Source organism: Prunus avium, chromosome 3 (assembly GCF_965620075.1).
Source record: "Prunus avium chromosome 3, drPruAviu1.hap1.1, whole genome shotgun sequence".
In the NCBI taxonomy this organism is placed as follows: domain Eukaryota; kingdom Viridiplantae; phylum Streptophyta; class Magnoliopsida; order Rosales; family Rosaceae; genus Prunus; species Prunus avium.
Window position 1 is genome coordinate 32567407 of NC_142286.1, and position 21639 is coordinate 32589045.

General features: G+C 36.8%; 2 protein-coding genes across 2 annotated transcripts; one reads left to right on the plus strand and one right to left on the minus strand.

Annotated features, from left to right (window-relative positions):
* Positions 1 to 4967: 4967 nt before the first annotated feature.
* Positions 4968 to 7208, minus strand: LOC110755618 (heat shock cognate 70 kDa protein-like). The gene is made up of 2 exons (XM_021956846.2): positions 6871 to 7208; positions 4968 to 6511 (listed from the first exon to the last, which is right to left on the minus strand). Exons 1-2 carry the CDS (start codon positions 7172 to 7174, stop codon positions 5064 to 5066), a joined length of 1752 nt encoding a protein of 583 aa, XP_021812538.2. The 5' UTR covers positions 7175 to 7208; the 3' UTR covers positions 4968 to 5063.
* Positions 7209 to 13634: 6426 nt separating this feature from the next.
* Positions 13635 to 21436, plus strand: LOC110755634 (uncharacterized). The gene is made up of 16 exons (XM_021956869.2): positions 13635 to 14154; positions 14450 to 15147; positions 15486 to 16574; positions 16882 to 17700; positions 17820 to 17891; positions 18026 to 18106; positions 18248 to 18279; positions 18381 to 18468; positions 18558 to 18710; positions 19444 to 19635; positions 19717 to 19796; positions 19920 to 19992; positions 20072 to 20173; positions 20347 to 20452; positions 20575 to 20662; positions 21072 to 21436. Exons 1-16 carry the CDS (start codon positions 13779 to 13781, stop codon positions 21268 to 21270), a joined length of 4248 nt encoding a protein of 1415 aa, XP_021812561.1. The 5' UTR covers positions 13635 to 13778; the 3' UTR covers positions 21271 to 21436.
* Positions 21437 to 21639: the final 203 nt, after the last annotated feature.

The window sequence follows — 21639 nt, forward strand, 5'->3', positions numbered from 1 at the left end:
ATAAACAATGACCTTCCCAGCACCAACCCTGAAGAAGAGGCTATGTCCTGCTTTCATTTGTCCAAAAAGAATTCAAATCTCATTTCACCAACAGGAGGGATGATGATCACCATTTTTGAGTATATGCAGAGATGCTAGACCCGCCAGGAAAAAAGAAATTTTTTTATTAAAAAAAAAAGCCATTCAGGTTTTCGAAAAATCAGCCACCTAGGCGGCCTAGGCGAGTTCTTTTTTTAATTTTATTTTAATAAATAGTATAGCGGGCGGCTGTATTCATTTTTAATTAATTATATTATTTATAGGGTGAAGCTGCCGGCTATACTTATTAAATTTACTATTTAAATAGTATAGCCGGGCGGCTATACTTATTTAATATATTATTTACAGCTTATATTATGCACAGATCCGAACCCAAGCAGATTCTTTTGTGTTAGTTGGTAGATCCTCATCAATCATCAAAGTTCTTTTTTCTTTTGTTATTTGTGTGATTTTTTTTTTTGTGTGTGTGTATGCGCCACCTGTCAAGCCCCCAACAAAGCACATGTAGCAATCCAATGGCTGTTTTCAAATGGGCTGGTTGCACATATTAATTATTAATTCTTTTTGTAAGTCATATATGAAACAAATGTGAATGTGTTCTGAAATAGGAAAATTTTATTTTTCTAAAATTTCAATTATATTTATGTCAAAATGTTCAGAAAAATAAATCACGGAATTATAAACAAAAATTAACCACAAAAAAAATATAGAGTTAAATCATTCTTTAACAATTTAATATGGGTGTGGGGTCAAATTTTGAGTCAGGCAATACATGAATAGTTGTATTTTGGATGGTGAAAATTTAAGTTTAGCCCCAAATGGGTTGGAGAATGCCTAAGCATGGGAACAATTAATATTTAAGTTTCAGATTTTGCCCTTAAAATGTTTCGGTAGCTTCTAGCTTTGTCTCTGGCAATGCAGATATCAAGGGTGGTCTACACAAATGATGGTGATGCCATTTTGGTGTATCCACTTGTTTTGGCGGCGCATCCACAAATAGCAGCCCAGTTTGTTGTGGGGCTCTCCAATGGCGAGCTCCATGTCCTTGAGCATCTGGAAGATGAAGATAAATAAGGTATTTTTGCCGTTGGTTGACTTGGTAGCAAGTTGGAGAGTTGCGAGCCTGTGGAATCCGAGGGCATCGTCCTTGGCTTGTGATCTCTAGATAATATAGGCCTAAACATAATAATAACTGATCTCTAGATAATGTATGCTATGTAGTTCATTTGCTGCAGCAAATTTTATAAATCTAAAATCAATAATGTTATGGATCCTCAACAAAATAAATTCAAAAGTTTCTTGGAAAATTTGCAGCCATTATTTCTTTAAGTTTCAACTATTCTTTCTTGCGCACTTGGTCTCTCTCTATGATTGATCTTGACCACATTTCAACAGTCATTTTTTAGCCAAAACTCACCAATCTCTCTTTCACAATTTCATTCTGGTCAAGCTAAAAATTATAGACGACAAAGAAGAAAATAGTGGAGACAATTGATCGGGATCATTAGTTATAAGTTTAGGTTTGAGTGGGATTGAATCTCTAAGAGAAATTAAAGATAACCCAAAACATGATCTGATCTGCAACTAATAAAAAATTGGAGGGCATCCATTATTTATGTCAATCTACAAGCAGGGGAACCCTATGAGGGTTCATGAAATGCATATTTACTTGAGTTACACGTTACAGTCAATTTGACGAGAATTAAATTGCTGGATGTCTCAAAGGAGAATACATCTTCAAGCATCTACCTTTGCTGCCGCAGATGTGTAACTTACAATTGTCCCTCATGGTTTTGCATTGACTCGTCTGCTCATATCAGAGAAATTTGATCTTTATGCTCGTTGAACAGTTCTTCAGCATCTGAATGCATTGAAATATGATTGAAAGGGATGAAATAATGATCAAAACCAATATTCTAGATGCAGTTGACTGAAGAACTGGAGTCCAAGTTATGAGCAATGAAAAAAAAAAAAAAAAAAAAACCATTTTGTAGTCTAGGTAAACTAAGTTTAATTCTTCAAAAAATTTCTTCTCCCTTAGATTTTCCCCTCAACCTGATTTGATGTCTTCAATTTAGTCACTAAAACCCTAGCTTGATGTATTTGCAGAGTTGCCAAACCTGCCAGGAAAAAAGAAATCCAAAAAAAAACACCATTCAAGTTTTCGAAACCTAGGCGGCTCCCTTTTTTTAAAAAAAAATTTCCTACTAGCCTCTCTGCACGCACTTCCGTGCCTGCGAGAGGCTTTTTTTTAAAAAAGTTTAAATTTATTTTAGAATTAAAAAAGATAATGGGTAGTTGTGTTCCATAAAAATAGGATCTATTATCTGATTTTTCTTTTAATTTTAATTTTTTTAAATATGAAAAAGTGTGAATTTACCATATTATCCTCATTTAATTAATAATTTCAATTCTTAATGTTTGCATTAACCAAGGGCATTTTCTGGTATTTTGAATGTGTCACCATTCTCTGCCTTTTGCTTTATATATATAGATATAGATAAATAGTATAGCCGCGCGGCTATATGCCTTAAATAATATATTTTAAAGGTATAGATGGGCGGCTGTACGTCTTAAATAATATATTTAAAGAGCATAGCCGCTCGGCTATACGGCTTAAATAATATATTTAAACAGTATACACAGAGAATGCATCTAACATAGTCTCTGAATATGAGCTATGTTTCTTCAACCACCACAACTACAACCACACACACAGAATACAGATTGCTTTCAAAAATAAAAACACAAAGAAAATTTGAAAGCATAAGCAAAAGCATGCCATGTCCAAAAATCCTATGTGCTGTATCAAATACAAAATACTTCCCTACATATCTTTAACAGAATGCATCCCTCCTTCAAGAACTATGCCACTGAAATAAACTCATGAACACAGACAATCTCATTGTTTCAATCAGGTAGGTCCTAAAATGAAGGAGCTAGTAGAAAGCTAATCCACAATGTTTGACAGCAGTAAGTACTTACATTTAGCATCTTAACGGCTCTTAATTCATTGATATAGAGAACTGGAAAATAATCACTTAAAAATTGATATGTAAGTACTTACAAATGCAGTTGCCTTCCCCTTGCTGTTTCGATAGCCTCTGGATTTGCAAAATGTAATCAAACCAGAGAACACTACCCAAAGTTTATTCCAAAGAAAGCTTAATCATTTTCACAAGGAAACTCACACTAAATAGTAGACAAGACTGCATCCCTTGGAGCATGAAGAGCTACAAGAAGCACTGATCTATTTTCTGTGCTGTTTATCAGATCTCATCTCTATAAACCTGTTTCCCTGCTCACACTAAATAGTAGACAAGACTGCATCCCTTGGAGCATGAAGAGCTACAAGAAGCACTGATCTATTTTCTGTGCTGTTTATCAGATCTCATCTCTATAAACCTGTTTCCCTGTCTTTAATGGCTTATTCTCATGCGGACTATGCCGGTGATCCTGATGATTGTCGCTCCACTGGTGGCTACTGCTTGTGTCTTGGGTCTAATTTAATTTCATGGAGCTAAAAAGCAAGGAGGTGTTTCTCGCTAGCGCTCCAGCACCGAAGTGATTGAGTAGCAAGACGTTTGAAGAGCCCAGAAAAAGGAAAAGAAAAGAAAACAGAGGTCATCTGATTGAAGAGTTTTAATAACATGGACCCAACATTTGAGCCATTAAATTTATGTGGAGCCAACAGATAATTTCTTGAATTTGACCATCAAAAATATAAATGCTGTTGCTGTATTCTTCTTCTATCTCATTCACATGCAATCCATGTGTCACCCATGCTTCAAAAAAAAAAGTTATTGGATTCTCTTAGTTTCAGAATTGGCATTTGGCCCTGCTCTGCATTTTTATTATCTCAGGGCAAAGATATATTGCTACTAACGAGATTTTTTTCTACCTTACGGTATGGCAACGTATCATGGACTTTTAATGTTGCACCTTCATGCATGCATTGTTCGTAAAAAATGCAGAAAAAAATAATTCAGACAAGTTGTTTGGGTATGGTTCTTTGCTTCTTTACTTTTTCTTCTTATAATATGAGAGAAATTAGAGTCCAAATTTTATTGTGAATTTATGGGTAGTTGGCTAGTTGGTTGCTACTTCAATTAAGAAGATTTAAGGGTCTTTAGCTAGAGAAATTTGTATATATTCCGGGTACACCGCGTGGTTGGGACGTTCATGGACTTTGCAGATTTTTTTTGTTCATTGGACCTGCCACAGATTGTTTTGGGCCTTATGAATTCATTCTTCCATTCGAATGAGATTCTGCAACTGATTGCTTTTGAATATTTTGTTTAACAAACCAAATTAAACATATGGGAAGCAAACAAATTGCATGATGTGATATATTTTCTTAAAATTATTTTGTGCAACTGATTGCCTTATGAATTCATTCTTCCATTCGAACGTGTTTGACAGTGTAAAAGGGGAACCAGTTCTTTCTCTGAAAAATATGGAGGAGGTTATTCTATAGATTTGGAATTCACGTATCCCTCAATGATTTGGCTCCATTAAAGATTTTAAGTTAAGGACTTCTAATCTTAGCAATTAGATTGCATATGTGGTATATTTTCTTAAAATTATTTAAGCCACTAACATATCTAATGGATTGCTGAGAACTCTCTAAGTAATTTTTCACAAAAATCCTTATTCGAAAAACTCCCTTTTTCAATTACTTTTTTCCAAACACAAGACTACAAGGGGGAGAGTGGTTTCTTACACACACTACCAAAGTGTCATTTGGGTGTTATGGTTTCTCGCATATTTTGAAATTACTTATTATGTATTAGCAAACGCAGATGAAGTTGGAAATTAGAATAATTCTCTAATACTCAATCTAGCTAAGAAACCATAAATGACCAAATTTTGCAAGGGGTTTTGTGATAGAACTCAAGAAAAAAAAAAATCATAACCGGACTATAGCTAAATAAATAGAGAATAATTTTGTAGCAGCTAGCCACTTGATCAAGATTAATTAACTAAAAAAACATAATAACTATATCTATTGGACCAAAACTTAGCTAAATAGAGAGTAATAAACGATCGAGCTGTGCATAACCGCTAGCCTCATATAATTTATTATGCTCCTTATCCGCAGCAATATTCTCAATTTCCTCCTGGGATAATCTCTCATAATTGTTGATTGTGAGTATGTTCTTCCGCCCAGTGGTTTTGTCCTCAGCAACCGCATGGACATTGAAAATTCCGTCGGCGTCGATATCATAGCAGATGGTGACCTGAGGCACCCACTGGGGAGCAGGAGGGATGCCTGAGATCCCAAATTTACCCAACACGTTGTTTCTTGCTGGCCTTGGATTTTCACCCTCAAATACCTGAGTATACACGCAAGGTTGGTTATCCATGAAGGTTGACACAAGCACTTCCTTGTTGGTGGGAATTCTAGTGTTTCTCGGAATAAAGACATCCATAACTCTTTGGAAACTATAAAATCCAAGGGAAATTGGGGCAACATCATGCAAGACTAAGTCCAGGCGGTTCTGATCGCCCAAAATGGCAGCTTGTACCGCGGCGCCAAACGCAACTGCTTCATCAGGATTGATGCTCTTGCAAAGCTCCTTGCCATCAAACAAATCCTGCAATAGCTGTTGTACCTTGGGAATTCTAGTAGAACCTCCAACAAGAACAACATCATGGACAGTGCTCTTGTCCTCCACTTTAGCATCCATCAAACACTTGTCCACAATGTCCATGCACTTTGTGAAGAGGTCCATGTTGAGCTCCTCAAATTTTTCTCTAGTTATTGTGGAGCAAAAGTCAATGCCCTCAAATAGAGAGTCAATCTCAATGGTGGTGGTTTGAGTAGTTGTGCAAGAAAGAGTCCTCTTTGCTCTCTCACAACATGTCCTCAATCTCCTCAATGCTCTGGGGTCATTGCTCAAGTCCTTTTTGTGTTTGATCTTCAACTCCTCCACAAAATGGCTCATCATTCTGTTGTCAAAATCTTCACCTCCTAGGTGGGTGTCTCCAGAAGTAGCTTTGACCTCAAAAGTACCCTCTTCAATTGTGACAAGGGAAACATCAAAAGTACCACCACCAAGATCAAAGATGAGGGCGTTGATCTTGTCACCGGCAGCACTTGAGGCTTTCTGGTTAAGACCGTACGCAATGGCGGCGGCAGTTGGCTCGTTAATGATACGCATAACATTCATGCCGGCAATCACACCGGCAGCCTTTGTGGCCTGGCGTTGAGAGTCACTGAAGTATGCCGGGACGGTGATAACAGCATTCTTTACAGTTGAGCCAAGGTAAGCCTCTGCTGTTTGCCGCATCTTTGTGAGAACCATAGCCGATATCTCCTCAGCACCAAACTGCTTCTCTTCACCCTTGTAGTTCACCACAACCATTGGCTTGTTTCGCCCGGCGCAAGGAATGACCTTGAAAGGCCATAACTTCATGTCACTTTGAACAGAGGCATCAGTGAATCTCCTACCAATCAAACGCTTTGCATCTAGCTCAACCCAAATTAATGAAAGCACATTAGAAATAAATTTGGTTGGATATATACATACCAAAGCATATATGTATAAACTAGATCAACAAAAACTAATTAATTAAGCACTCCCACAGTCGTTAAAACTTTAAATTATATATTTTCTCGAATCACACACACTTTGTTAGAGATGCAATCAACAATAGAATCAATGATAAATGAGTATACTAATCTTATTAATTTCAACTGTCATAGTTATTGACATTCTGAAATGTTCATCAATTTCTTCATCATAGAGTGCAATTTCTCTCATAATGACTTTTTTGGAGCGTCAATAATAATTTCCTAAGTATAGGTGATAGGGTGTGAGAACTCACCGAAAACAGTGTTGATGGGGTTGATGGTGACCTGGTTCTTGGCAGCATCGCCGATCAAACAGTCTGCGTCTGTAAAAGCCACGTAGGACGGCGTCATCCTGTTGCCCTGATCATTGGATATAATCTCAACATGGCCGTCTTGCCAAACTCCAACGCATGAGTACGCGGTTCCAAGGTCAATGCCAATTGCTGGTCCTTCACCGTTTGAAGCCATTAATTGATATGGGAGAAACTGGGAGGGGTTGAAGAATGAGAGGGCGTGAACGTATGAGATAGGTTGGTCAATCATATTATATTCATACATATATAGAGACCGAAATATTCGGATAGGTGTAGGGGTTCTGGTTTGTATAGAAAACGAAAACGTACTTGACCCTGTTTTTGTGATAACCTAAGGGACTTTAACAGTCCCGCTCATTTAAGGACCTAAAGATGAGGTCGTGTGAGTAACAAATTCATCTCAACCATATGATTATATTAAATTAGATCCAACAGCTGTCAATATTTTAAAACTTAAATCCATAAACTTTTTTTTTACTAGTTTTAATTCCAACCCTATGTACTTGTTTGGTGCCTAGGATTTGGATCGGATTGAATAAGCCACTCAATCTAAGGTGTGTTGAAGGAGGAAATGACGGTGAATGATTTTCCATTTTGATGGATTAGGAGGGATAAGTTATAAGGTGTTGTTATCCTACTATTTTGTGGGGATTAGATATAGAATAAGTTTTCTTCATGAGTAACCATCTTCTGTTTTCAACTTGGTCAAAAAAATTTCATTTCTTCCTTAAACATACTTTAAATATAGGGAGTTATCCTATCTAATCCAATTGCACCAAACAAGCCCTAGTTTATCACTTTGCTCATCTTCTCTCTCGTCCATCTCTGAAACTGAAAGCCAACATATGATTTTTTTTTCTTCTCTCATCGTTGGTTACTTTTCTTTTGAGGGCTCTAATCGATTTTTCCTTTATAGAGCTTATCCCTATTTTCCATTCCCTTATCTTCTAACCTCTTTTTCTCTTCTGTTTTTTTTTTCTTTCTAATGGCAACCTACCAATTTATTTTTTTTCTTTTCTGAGATCTATTTTCTCTGCAAAGGTAACTCTCCCATTTGGTTATTGCTTTATTTGTCTCTTAACTAATTTCAACTTTTAAAAGGTTTGTCTGTAGTTGGCAGAAATAATAAGGGTGAAGTTCTAGGACCTTTCTTTTTCCTTGTTCTCATTTCTTCGAGTGATATTTCTTTAGTGATTGCGATATTTTTTTATTTTTTTATTTTTGGTTAACTTCGTTCAGAGGTTGGTTTAGGGTTTGTGACTTGATTTTGTGTATTTAATTATTTGGATTTTCAAACACATAAACCAAATATCGTCATTTGTTCTTATATTATTCTAATATGGCTTAAATGTTAAAATGGTCCCTGTGTTTTTATCTCATAGGCCAATTTAGTCCCTGTGTTATCAATTTGGCCAATTTGGTCCTTATGTTTGTATATGTTAGTCAATGTGGTCCATTCCCTTAAAAATATAAAATATAAAATATTTAAAATTAATTTAAAAAACTGTAATTGATTATAAATTTTTTAATTCAATTTGAAAATGGAATTTTTTTTAAAAAAAATTTCACCTTCCCCAATTTCATGCGCACACTCAACCACCTCCCTAACCCAGCCACCCTCACCACCACCACTCTAACCCCAAACCCATAGCCGCCCTCACCACCATTCCAATCCCACCTAAACTCTCTCTCTCTCTCTCTCTCTCTCTCTCTCTCTCTCTCTCTCTCTCTCTCTCGGCCTCCTCTCTGACAAATCACGAAGATCTTCATAGCCGGTCACCGTAACCTTGATGGCTCTACCGCCAATGATCATCCTCGCTGCAGCAAAAGTTGACGACATTCAGGGCAATGGATCGAAGAGGAGAGAGAGATGAAGGGTAGAGTATGAGAATATCTAAAACATAAGAGAGAAGAAAAATTGCAGCAAGAAAAGAGGAGGCATCAATTTGACTAAGAACCTTTTTTTTTCCTACAGGAATTGAGACCATTGGAGGTTGAGGTTGTGTGGGTTTTAATCATTTTAGCATTATTATTATTTGAGTTTAAATCTTTATAATTAATTACATATTTTAAATTAATTTTAAATGTCCTTTTTTTAGGTTTTAACATAATTTTGACAGAAAGGATCAAATTTGTTAACAGATACAAACACAGGGACTAATAAATTGGGCAAATTAATAACACGGGGACTAAATTGGCCGATAAGGTAAAACACAGGGACCATTTCGACATTTAAGCCTTCTAATATTAGTTTAGAATCACAAGCATATATATATAAATACAAAAAAATAATGATAAAATTTGACTAATGTGAAAACAAAAATGGAAATTAGAATGTGAATCATGAAATTTGAGATCGTCCCACCAATCAAGGAACCCATTAAAATGAGAATCCTTTGGGTTCGAATTGTTGAGAGAATTTATTACTTTACCATTTACTGTATCAAAATTTCTTCTCTCATCAAGTCTCTTGTTACATATTACAATATGAGTTGGTTCAAATCGAATTTTGGTTGGATGGTTTATAAAGTTGGAAGCCAAACCATTAATGAAGAAGACAGATCTTGGCAAAATAATAATAATAATAATAATAATAAATATATAAAAAAATAATTGAAGGAGAGGGAAACTGTTAGTTTAAGGGAGAAGAGGTTAGAGAATGATTGGTAGTGTTTAGGACAATTTGGGGTTGTAGTAGATTTTGAAGGTTTTTATTCAGAAGAAAGGGACTTAGATTTGGAGTTTGGGTGGATTTATATTCGATTTGAGTATGATTGATTGTATTTGTCCGTAATATTTGGTATGGGGGGTATGATCTTGTGGGTTAAATTTATTTATTTTTCTCCATGTCTCTATTTTTCGTTTTTGCTTGCAGCATTATATTTCTTTATTTTTCAGTAGGGGTGGATCTACATTAGCCTTACAAATTACCCACCACATGTTCGATTAAATGCCTCAATGAGGTCAAGCAATGATCTAATTTAGCAGCAACTTCTTATTATAAAGCTCACTTACTATGCATTTGTCTTGATTTGGAAATGGTTTATGTCATCACTGTCATATGATATTTTGCAATACCATTTAAGCTTTAGTTAAGTGAAATTTTATACTGGTTCTCATTGTAGTTTTGCACAAACTACATTGTAGTTTTGCACAAACTACATTGTAGTTTTGGTAATTACAATTGGATTTTTGCTCTTTCCTTGGCCTTCAACCTCACTAATTTAAAGAGTAGAGGCTACCCAGATGAGGAATTGGGTGGGCAAGAGAAGATGGAAACTGCATTGCAGAAAACAGAAATTGCATTGCAGAAATGAAACTACATTACAGAAAATGGAACTTGCAATGCAGAAAATAGAAACATGAATAACCTATTTTACATTATAGGTGGTCTTCAGTCTGATTCTCCCTCTCCCAACATGTCTTGAATAAAAAAAATATTGTTTTGTTTTGTTTAACTCTAGAGCTGAGCATTTTTGCCCAAACTCAGCATTGCAGTTTCCATTTTTATATTGCAGTTTCCGTTTCTGCATCGCAGTTTCCATTTTAGTACTTTCATCTTGATTCCTCCATTTTGCTTCTAAAAAATTAATTTTTATTTTTGTTGATGTTTTCATTTTTGTTTTTGTTTTTGTTTTTACATAATTGATATCTACATTGTATTTTTGTTGTAATTTCTGCTTTTATTTGCAGTTTTTGTGTGAATATGTGTTGAAATGATTTTTTTTTAACCGTTGATTGTTTATATAAATATTGTATAACTGAATAAATATTACAAAATCAAGTTTGGTGTAGTGGTTTGTGAGTGAGCCCTCCTCCTTTGAGGGTCAACGTTTCAAGTGTCACGACCCGACTCCCTAGCACGATATTATCCGCTTTGGGCCCCCCTCTCTGCCCTCACGGTTTTGTTTCTGGGAGCTCACGAGCAACTTCCCAGTGGGTCACCCATCCTGGGATTGCTCTGGCCCCCAACTCGCTTAACTTCGGAGTTCCTATGACTCCGAAGCCAATGAGCTCCCAAAAGGCCTCGTGCTAAGAAGAGAAGTGCCCATACATTTAAAGCACTTCACCTTTCCCTCCCCGAGTGATGTGGGATTGCTCACTGTTCTTGTTTCTCCAAGACACGGGTCTTACATCAAGTCCCTTCAATGACACAAAATCTTTTTTTTAAAAGGTGAATAAAGGGTAATGGAGTTGGTCCCCTGTAGGCGGTGGCATGCCGGCGATGGGTGGTGGCGGTGGCAATTGGCTGGCGGCAGGCATCCGGCGATGGTGACGGTGTGCGTCCGGCGATGGTGGCGGTTGAAGGAGTGGCATTGTGTGTAATTTTGATATTTTTTAATGATATTTTTGTAAAATTAGGTATCACATTTTGGTCTTTGGCCTTATGCTAATTAGATGAAATTGTATTCCTATCTTCCAAATTAGTAAACTATATTGTGTTTTAAAACTAAAGATCTCTATAATCCCCACAAAATTGAAGGATAGCAACACTTTATAATTAATCCCTCCTAATCCCCCCAAAATGAAAAATCATTCATATCTACCTTCATTTCCTCCTTCACAATACCTTAGATTTAACTCGGAATTTAACTAAAAGTGGGGATTTAAGAGGAGAAATTGACAATTCCCTTGTTTAACTTAAGCACATAATTTATTAAATGACACAAGGCAAAAATCGTGGAATGGTCATCAAATTTCCGAGTTTAATTTCCATCAAAATAGGCGTTATTTCACAATTCCCATAGTTTCATTTACAAAATTCGACATACATAAATCCAAACACTGAAATTTTCAATTGCAAGAAACTGAAATTTTCAATTGCAAGAAACTGAAATAATGGAAATCTAAATTCCGTCATTTTAGAACTCTATGTAATTTTCAATTTCTTGATCCAAACGGAGGGTAGTATACCAGGGATTGAATGTAAAAATTCATTAGTTTTCGTTGGAATATCAAACATCCACAATAAATCCCAACTCATCTTTCAAGAGAACTCGGTTCTTCTACTCTGATGCAATAGCGGAATCATGAATTTTTCAACGGGTGGACTAGCTAAAGTAATTGACGTAAAATCTAATCATAATTTTTCTTGTACTTAAAGCATATAAATCACGTTAGTTTATAACTTCATTTACTAATTTCCAATAAGCTTTAACATAAAATAAATGCATGTAAAATGCACCGAAAAACGCACATAATATCAAATGAGAATATGTTCAACATAATTGAAATGAAATTATACATATATGTTCAAATGGAGGGGCAATTTAGTCTAATCATGGCATGTTTAGGGGTATTCCAAGGTAGCTCTCCTTTCATTCTAAATTAAAATCGATTTTGGGGATTTCCTGTGGTTAGGGTTCTTTAAATTTAAAAAAAAAAAAAGATTTCTGATTCGGTTCAAAGGGTGCAAATTGAGGTTAAAGAGAGGATGAGAAATTCTTCATGCAGAAGTTGAAGAAGCGGTTGTGCCGGAAAGAACTAAGGCCCCGTTTGGTTCACGGAATGGATTTGATGGGAAATCATTTCCCATGTTATTTCCCAAGGGATGGGAAATGGTGATTCCTATCCCATGTTTGGTAATGCCGGGAAAGTGACCCGGAAATATCATTTTATTTCCTTTCCCATGTTTGTTTTGAGTAGGAATGGAAAACAAATTTTGTTTAGTTTCCCAATTGTACCCCTATTAAAAAAAAAGAATACCAATAATTATTGGATAAAAATTGTAATTATGAATTGTTAGTAAGGACAAATTAGTAAAAAAAAAAGTTAGTCTTACTTTCCCATGGGAAGGGAAAGTGAAACCCAAGTATGAAGGAATGATTCACTTTCCCTCCTACTTTCCCATGTGCTAGGCAACGCTTTCCCATGCCTGACTTACCAAACATGGGAAAGCAATTGGTTTCCCATCCCCAAGATTCCTTTCCCATAAACCAAACGCAGCCTAAGTAGTGCTTACCAGCATTACCATGCATATCAAATTCACATCTCCAGCCAGGTAAGTGCCCTTTCACATCATCACCATGCTTCTTCAAATCCAGGAAGCTCATCTGCAAGAAGACTAGTAGCATCAGTTTTAATGTTTTTTTTTTGTTGTCAAACTGTTTTAATTTTCTCACATGTGAGACATAATGCATAGACTACCATGATATCATGAAGTGCTTGTGCGGACCCAAATGAAGAAGTGGTTAATAGTGAGCATATTCGTCACCGAATGAAGAATTTCTCACCCTCTCATGGCCCTTAATTTGAACCCTCTATTGAGTCAAATCAAAACCCAGAAATCAAATTTTTTCAAGAACCCTAACCACAGAAAATCCCCAAAATCGATTTTAATTAGGAACGTACGAGAGTCCGCTTGGCATATCCCTAAACATGGCATGATTTGATGGAATTGCCCCTCCATGTGAGGGGCACGTAACTAAAAAGTAACAGAAATTAGATATATTTGACAAAAATTGACGATTGTCCTTTCGAAATTAAAAACTACATTTGATCAAATTGAAACAATAGGAACCAAAATAATAAAAATGACAAATTATATGGACCAACACCCTAAAAAAACGAATTTTTTTTTATAAAAAAAAACGACCAGTCGCAAAATGAGACCAAATTCAAACTCGCTAAAAAACCAAAATTCAAAAGAAACGACCAGTCGTACATAAATAAACATTTTTAAACCATCAAAATAATTTCCCTCCACTCTCTCTCTCTCTCTCTCTCTCTCTCTCCCTCCCGCTCCACAGTCTCACAATGACTGACACATACAGCAGTGCTCCGTACTCAAATCCAAACTGCAAACCCTAATTTGTTCAATCAATCTCTCTTCGATTCCTCCATTTCCGATGGCCTCCAATGTCCCCGAGGACCCGCCCTGCAACTCCGAGACCGAAGCCGAGACCATAGCCCTCAGAATCAAGCAGAAGCGCTCTCGGCGCGTGAGCTTCGCCGACACCGAGATCACCTCCGTTCACATCTTCAACCGCGACGAGGACTACGACACCCCTCCCGACCCTAAGCCCCAAGCCAGCTCCCAAAACGACGCCGCTGGTCCCGAGAACGAAGTCATAGGGTTTTTTAGGGACTTGGGCGGTGACAGCGACGATTTCAAGGACTCCGATGACGATGATGAAGACGACGATGGGAGGAAGTCATTCTTTAGGCCAATTGGTTCGCCCTCTCCTGGGAGTAGTGTTCCAGGCTCTGCTACCTCCAATGACGGTAAGCTTTAGATTACTTGGTATTTTTCTATTAATTAATTATTTTAGCTTATTGTTTGGTTATTTTGAAAATAAATTGTACACATATCAAAGAAAGGAAAGTTCTCGAGAGAATGCTAATTCTTAATGGCTTATGTAATTGGTGCATTACCGGCTTACTTGATTGTGTGCTTTAAAATACTCTAATAGGATTCCTGTAATTCAGTTTGTTAACCGTCTAGTTGAGCTTGTTGAATGTGTTAATTTCACGTGTCCGAGACAAAAATTTTAGAGCTTTTTCTGATTTCTTTTTGCAGAAGACAATTTCTTTGGCCCTGTTTCGTCCAATTTCATTAGACCAGGACGGTTATCTGATTCTGCAGCCTCGGATGACATTCATGAAGCTACATTGGATACTACAGCATTTTCAATGCATTACCGTAGCCTTGCAAGGTCAGACTCTGGAGGAGATCTCAAGACCCCAACTGCAGTTCGCCTTGCCTTTGAAGAGAAGACGCCAACTCATAATACCAACCCAACTGATTCTGGAAGCCTCATGTCTCTAACAAAACCAAAGATGCTTAGTCCTCAGTCTTTAGCATCTGTTGATAAGGTCAGAAGTGGTGAAGATTCAAATGACATGAGTATTATAGAAGAAAACCCTCATAAGTATGATTATGGAAGACTGTCTCCCACACTAGATGCAATTTTGGCAGAAGGCAGCAAAGATCTGCATGCTGACTCTGTTAGTGCCCTTACCAATTCAGTGCCATCAAATGGGGTTGAGGTTTCTGCATTAGAAGAAAATGGGATTGGCCACATGGATCCAAGAAATGGTAAACTTACCGAACTGGGCAATTTTGGCACTCATGATATGCCCGCTGAGGCAGATTCTGTTTCTCGTATCAAGTTGAATATGGGAAATGATGGTGACATCTCATCTAAAAGAAGTAATTATCCATCTGTTGGTGACTCCATTGATGGCCAAGTCCAGATCCCGAATCAGTTAAGCAAAGTAAGAATGTCTGTTTTAATTAAGATTTTGATAGAACTGTTGCCACTTTGGCGCCGTCTCATCCATTTGTTATGTTAAATGAATGTTTTGATATGTTTTCTATATCCTTTGATATGTTATTAATAGCATCAGCTTAGAGTTCTCATGCTTGACAATTCATGACTGATTCTATTCCTACCGACTGTTTAGTTGCATAATAAGGCAATATTTCACTTGCATTCTAGTATAATATTCATTCTATTATCTTACCTGTTTATTAACAGTACCGAAGTGCTAAAATTAAATAATCGTGACTGTTTTAAGGGTGAGCTGAAGCACGGATTTATTTATTTTTGCAGGTGAATAAGGAATCTTCTGAAGATGCATTTCCAAAGGGTATGGAAAAATTGGAGTTAGCTGCTGTTAATGGCAATGCCCTACGAAATACCAATAGCAAAGCACATCATTTTGATGTGTTTGCCCAGCATGAACCTGCTTATCAACATTCAAGTCAACCCTTGGTACAGGAACATTCTTCTAAGGAGAACATATACAAGTTTAATAGTGATCAGCATTCTGAACAACAATATGGATCACCAATCGAGGGGTCCATGTTCTTGTTATCTGGTGGACGACAACAATCCGTTTTGAGTACTCCTAATTTAGCAAGACATTCGGGAATAGTGACTCCTTCCTCAAAACAACCAGGTTCTCTACTAAATAAGGAACACACAAAACATGATGATTGGGTTTCATCAATTCAGAAAAACATTTCCAGGTTCACAATTCCTGAGCCTTCTCCCTGTGCTTCTAGTCTCAAAGAGGGAATTGACAAATTAAAATCTAGATTATTGAGCTACTCATCTGTGATTTCTCCCTTAAAAAAAACTGTTCTGGCTGATGTTAGCAAAGATCTCGAGTGCAAATTTTCCAATTCTCCTACTACTTGTTTAGAGAAGGAATTAGCTATACCTGATCTGAACAGTGGACATAAAATTTTGTTTAACATAGATAGCAATGGAAATGAGAACCCAGTAGATATCAGTAAGTTGGGCCAGGGTAAAGAGACCACAGACCTTGCTAAAGATGAAGAGTCCCTGCATAACATGCTTACAGACACTCCTTCGAAGGATAAATTTGGTAAACCAAGAAAAGCAGTGGCTTCACACTCTCAGCTGTCATCATCAGGAAGTGGAAGGATACATCATCTCTTGATGTCAGAAAATCCCACAGATGGAACATTGGTTTCTTCTGAAACTGATTCCCTATTGGCAGATGAGCGAGAAGATAATGTTCCCCATCTGCAAATTGAATCTGAAAAGAAATTCCAATCCCTTTCAAGGGGTGCAGTCATTCTGAAAAGCCCAGATAAAAATTTTCAAGCTGGACCAGAACAACCACATTTTAAACCATATGTCTGCAGAAGTACGAGTCAACCATCCCTTCAGGTCAGTCTCTGTATATTTTCTCACTTTTTAACAGACATGGGCATTGCGCCTACATTTTATACCACCCAGCTTTGCTTGGGATTGTGCATGGGCTGGTCATGTGAAGCATTCCATGCTAATTCCAATCTCGGTAGGCTGGGTGATGGGCTAAGTTTCACTCAAATTTGACAATTGCTTTGTTACAGTTTCCCATGCATCAGTTTTCTGCAGTTAAATACTAGGCTGTTCTATATAAAAAAATATCATTATTAGTTGTTCTGTTGGTGTTTAGAAATTTGACATTTTGTTTGGCAAATGAGCAATGTAGAGCCCTTCGAGTAAAGAGTCAGCCCAGAACTCCTCCATGAAGGGGACAACTCAGAGTCCACCCCGGGAAAATCCAACTCCAAGTCCTTCCTGGAGAAAGGCAATTCAGAGTCCCTCCAGGAAAGAGCCAAGTCAGAGTCTCTGCAGGCAAGAACCAACTCAGAGTCCTTCCAGGAAAGAGCTTACTCAGAGTCCTAGAAGAGAACCAATTTGTAGTCCCTTCATGAAAGAGCCAATTCAAAGTCCCATCTCGAGAGAGGCAATTCGAAGTTCCATTGCAAGAGAGCCAATTGGTGGTCCTGCCATGAAAGAGCCAACTCGGAGTCCATCAAGGAAAGAGCCATCTCAGAGTCCCTCAAGAAAAGAGCCATCTCAGAGTCCCTCAAGAAAAGAGCCAATCCGGAGTCCCTTAAGAAAAGAGCCAACTTGGAGTCCCTCAAGAAAAGAGCCAACACAGAGCCCCTTCAGGCTGGTTTCATCTTTTGCAGTAGACACTGAGAATATGCAACGCTTTGTTGGGAAAGACCTAGTATCTCATGAGTCAAATTCAAATGAGCATGATGATTGTTATCGGGGACTACATATTTTGCAGAGTCCATTTTCTGAACAAGATGCAGAGAATTCTGTTGGACGGAAACGAAAAAACCTAGGAATAATTCTTGATGATGGAGACTCTGTATATAAGACCCCCAGAATCCAGAGTCCGAAAGTTCACAGAAATGAGAACTATGATCCAGAGTTCATGTTGGTTCAGTCAAATATAGATTACAATGACAGAGAGAAGTTTGGGGCGGATACAACATGGAAGTGCTGGACTGATGTGTGTGTACTATTTCCTGATTTGTGCTAATCTACTTGAATAGCCAGGTTTTCTGGTAGAGATGATATAAAACCATTTATTTTCATTTTATATTTTTGACTTCAGAGTTTATCTTGCAGATTTTAGTAAAATTCTCCAGAGATACAGAGCAACTGCTTTCTCCATTGACAAGCAAACTAAGTTTAAGAGCAGTATGTGCCTTCTTTTTTAAGACATTACTTCCTTCCAAGCAAGATTTAAACTAGGTGATAGAATTAGCCATCGCATGCTCAATTTTCCCTATGTTTTCTTGTAGTCTCATTATTATTTTATCATTATCATGTAGATTGGTGTGCTTGAAGATATGTTGGTTCTGCTACTGAAGGCTAACAAATACGAGGCACTTTGTTCTAAAGTCCAGTCTCAGGTTTGCTGAACTAAATGATAAATGAGGTTCTGCCATGAACATATTTAGATATTATACTTGGAACACTGCATCCTATAAAGCTAATATAACATCTACTTCTTCCCTTTTCTGCTAACACTGATATTTTATATCTGTGTACAGAAGGTTGACTACATCAGTGTTGGACATAAAAGGTGGTGTTGTTTATCCATGAATGTTTTGACTACGTAGTTTGGGTTTTCACCTGTCCTGGGATATTGTTTAGCTTAATAAGCATTGACATTAACCTTTGCAGGGCAGCTGAAGCAAGATTACTGCTTTCTAAATTAGTATATGAAAAGGCAAAGCTGCAGTTAATGCATGTGAAGCGCGATAAGTTACAGGTTAAAAAAACAAATTAAGTTGGCTCTCTAATGTTTTTCATATCTACATATGCATACAGCTTGTCACATGGCCTCATACTTTCCTGCAGAGTAGAGTACAGCTCTTAAGCTCTGCAGTTCAGAAGTGTCAAATGCTGAAGTTGAGTTACACCCAGTGTCAGTCTGAACCTGGTAAACAGGAGACTCATGTTAATGATAGTCATCGTCAATCGTCTTTAGTTAGTTCTGAGGGTGAACAAGAGGTAACCATCAATTTTGAGATTTTGGATCTGTTTTCTGTTTCCTTTGCTCTGGAATTTTTTTGTCTGGTATTCATTAATTTTTTAACAAGAGGGATATTAAATATGTTGAGAAAACTGTTGCAAAGATTATAAATAAGAATAAAAGCTAGGGATCTTATTATAACTAAGAATAAAAGCAAGCTTGCTTCCCATCTTGGGCAGTTTGAAGCTTTGAAGCAAGGACATAGGGCACACAAAATGACAGAATCCTAAATAAATTGTCCTGAACATTGTGAGAAGACGGGAGTAAATGAATTTTTTAAGTATTTTTAACATATCACTCGTAATATTGTTTTTCTGTAGTAGAAATTTGATTTTACTAATTTGTATACAGATCCTACTTTATTGGGAATAAATCAACGGCGTTACAAGTACTGTTGTTTTAAGTTTTCTTGAACCAAATAGAGCTTATTCACTAAGATGCATAAACAAATTTTAAGAAAGATGCAGTAAATAAAACTATTAGTGGAATTTGAAGAAAGTAACATGTTTCTGCTACAAATAGTTCCAGAAAATTAAATAAGATGAATACAGCATAAGAGAATGATAAAATAATAGGCTGTGGATGCTCTTCTTCCTTTGTTTTTGTCAAACAACGAGTTCAGCTTATAGATGCTATAAAAAAATTTATGTGAAGATAACCTAGTAATTTCAGATTATGAATTTTTGTTTGTATATATCTTTTATTTGTCAGGGCTCCTGTAATAATGTGAGCACAATGAGGCAGGAAATTAAAGCTTTAGATAGACAAATAAAGAGCTTAATCAATTTCTTTCACACCTATATCAAGTTGAAAGGAGAACCAAGTTGTGCCGATACTATTTCTTTAGTTAATCATCATCTCGAGACAAGAACGTGTTGCAGGTTTATACATCAGCATTTGCAGGTATTTCTTATTCATGCTAGGATTTTCTTGAGACCAAAATAAATGTCTTATCTCACTAAGTGACACCTGTCATTTCAACAGCAATGGAATGTTGATCATTTTGAGGTTAAGAATGGTCATTATAACATTCATCTCAGCTATCATGGTTACATCAACCAAAGGTCTTTTCTTTGCTCCTTTTTCTTGGCTTTCTTTTCTTTATTCTATTATATTCATTCTTGAGGCTAAGTTACTTATTTTCTTCTTTATTACCAAATTCAACACGTGTTTACATTTGTAAATAGGTTTATGGGTACAGTGGGTCCAGCATCAAACATAGTCCTCTCAAACAAATTGAATGATGTAAAAATCAGAAAGGTAATGAAGTCAACAAGTTCTCTCTTCTTTTTTCTTTCTTTTCTTAAGGGTTTAATTTTTCTTTTCTTTTGTACATCAGAACTTCCCAAACATGGATGCTCAAGTTGCATTTGCTTTTGTGCTAAATTTTGAGGCCGCCAAGAAAAGTGTTGATTCGAGATATTTGGCACAAGAAACACAAGTATGTTGCCATTTAGGTGAATGGAATTTTAGGTGCATTAATTTATAGGAGATTGTTATATTGCATTTTTGTTCCTATAGGTTGTGGACTATGTATGACTGTCAAATTGGATAATATGTGTCTAACTCCACATTCTAGGCTGCTCTTTTACTTTGGTCTATTCTGTAATGCAGGTGACCCATTCATTACTATGTAATTTGCTAGATGTGTTTGAGGAAGTGGACCTGGCACGATCTGAGATTTATAATTTGATCCAGACAAGTTTTCAAACTCCATCTGGTAACAAAATATGTTCTCATTATGATAATCACTTTGTTTATCTGAACTTTCAGCATCATTCACTGAATTAGTTTTAATCCACCTTAAATACTTAAATTTTGGTATATATTCTTGTTTTGTAGCTGAGCAGCTTGATATGCAGCTTTGTTTCCTTAACTGTAAGAGCGGTAGAAAGGTGACACTGACTCTTGACATGACATGTTTGAATAGGTACAGTCCTGTCCAACTTCATTAATTATCTTTTTTGCTTATTTAATTGGCAATTTATGCCATTTTAATTGGCTTGATATCGTACTTGGTGAATGGTTCGTATAATAAGCAGTGCATGTCACTGCTGCAAATTTCTTTTGGCCATCATGAATATGTGTCTGCTTCCTAGGCCCTCAATGTGACGGAGAACTCTTTGCTTCTGTAGAAACCAATGTGAAACTACTTATGATTGTATACAAATGTTTGTTGTTGCTTTGTGCCTTGTTTATTGTCGGTTGAAAAAACAGCTTGCTGGGATTGAGTCTGTCAACATTCTCTATGCCATTCGTACCTCGATGTGCTTTATATGTCGATATATGTGTTACATTGTTTCGAATACATAGTGACATGTTTGTTGGTGTATGGACAGTGGGATTTATCCTTCAGAGATCCTTCCGCATCAGATACAGCCTTCCGTATCTGCAGCAGAAGTAGTGCTTCCACAGCCACTGTTAGCTGAAATAAGAGCTGCAGCTGAGAGCCTTGAATCTGGACATATGAGGATAATGAGGCTCTGTAAGTGTATTTCCCAAGTGGTGGAACTTCACGCAGACGATAATTCCCGATGAAGGTGGCACCAACACATCGCTGGATTTTTTGCATGCCTGGTCTATGATTTGTTTGTTTTCTCTTTAGATATTATGTTGAGGCGACCCTTCCCCTGTATATTTTAGCTGAAGATAGTTACCATTACCTTTATTATCCACAGAGGCTTAAGAGGCTTTCACGTTTCAATGAGACTCAAATAGTTAAATGTATGCACAACCATCCTAACAACTATAAAGAAACCAAAAACTCCAAAAGTATTTACCCCAAACGCATAATTAGAAAAGGGAAATGAAAAAGAATAGGTTCCATGTTGAGCTAGCTGCCCTAACTAGAGAGGCATAGAAATTGTACAGTTGATGGAACCGTCTGTTTAAGTTGGTGCATAGCAT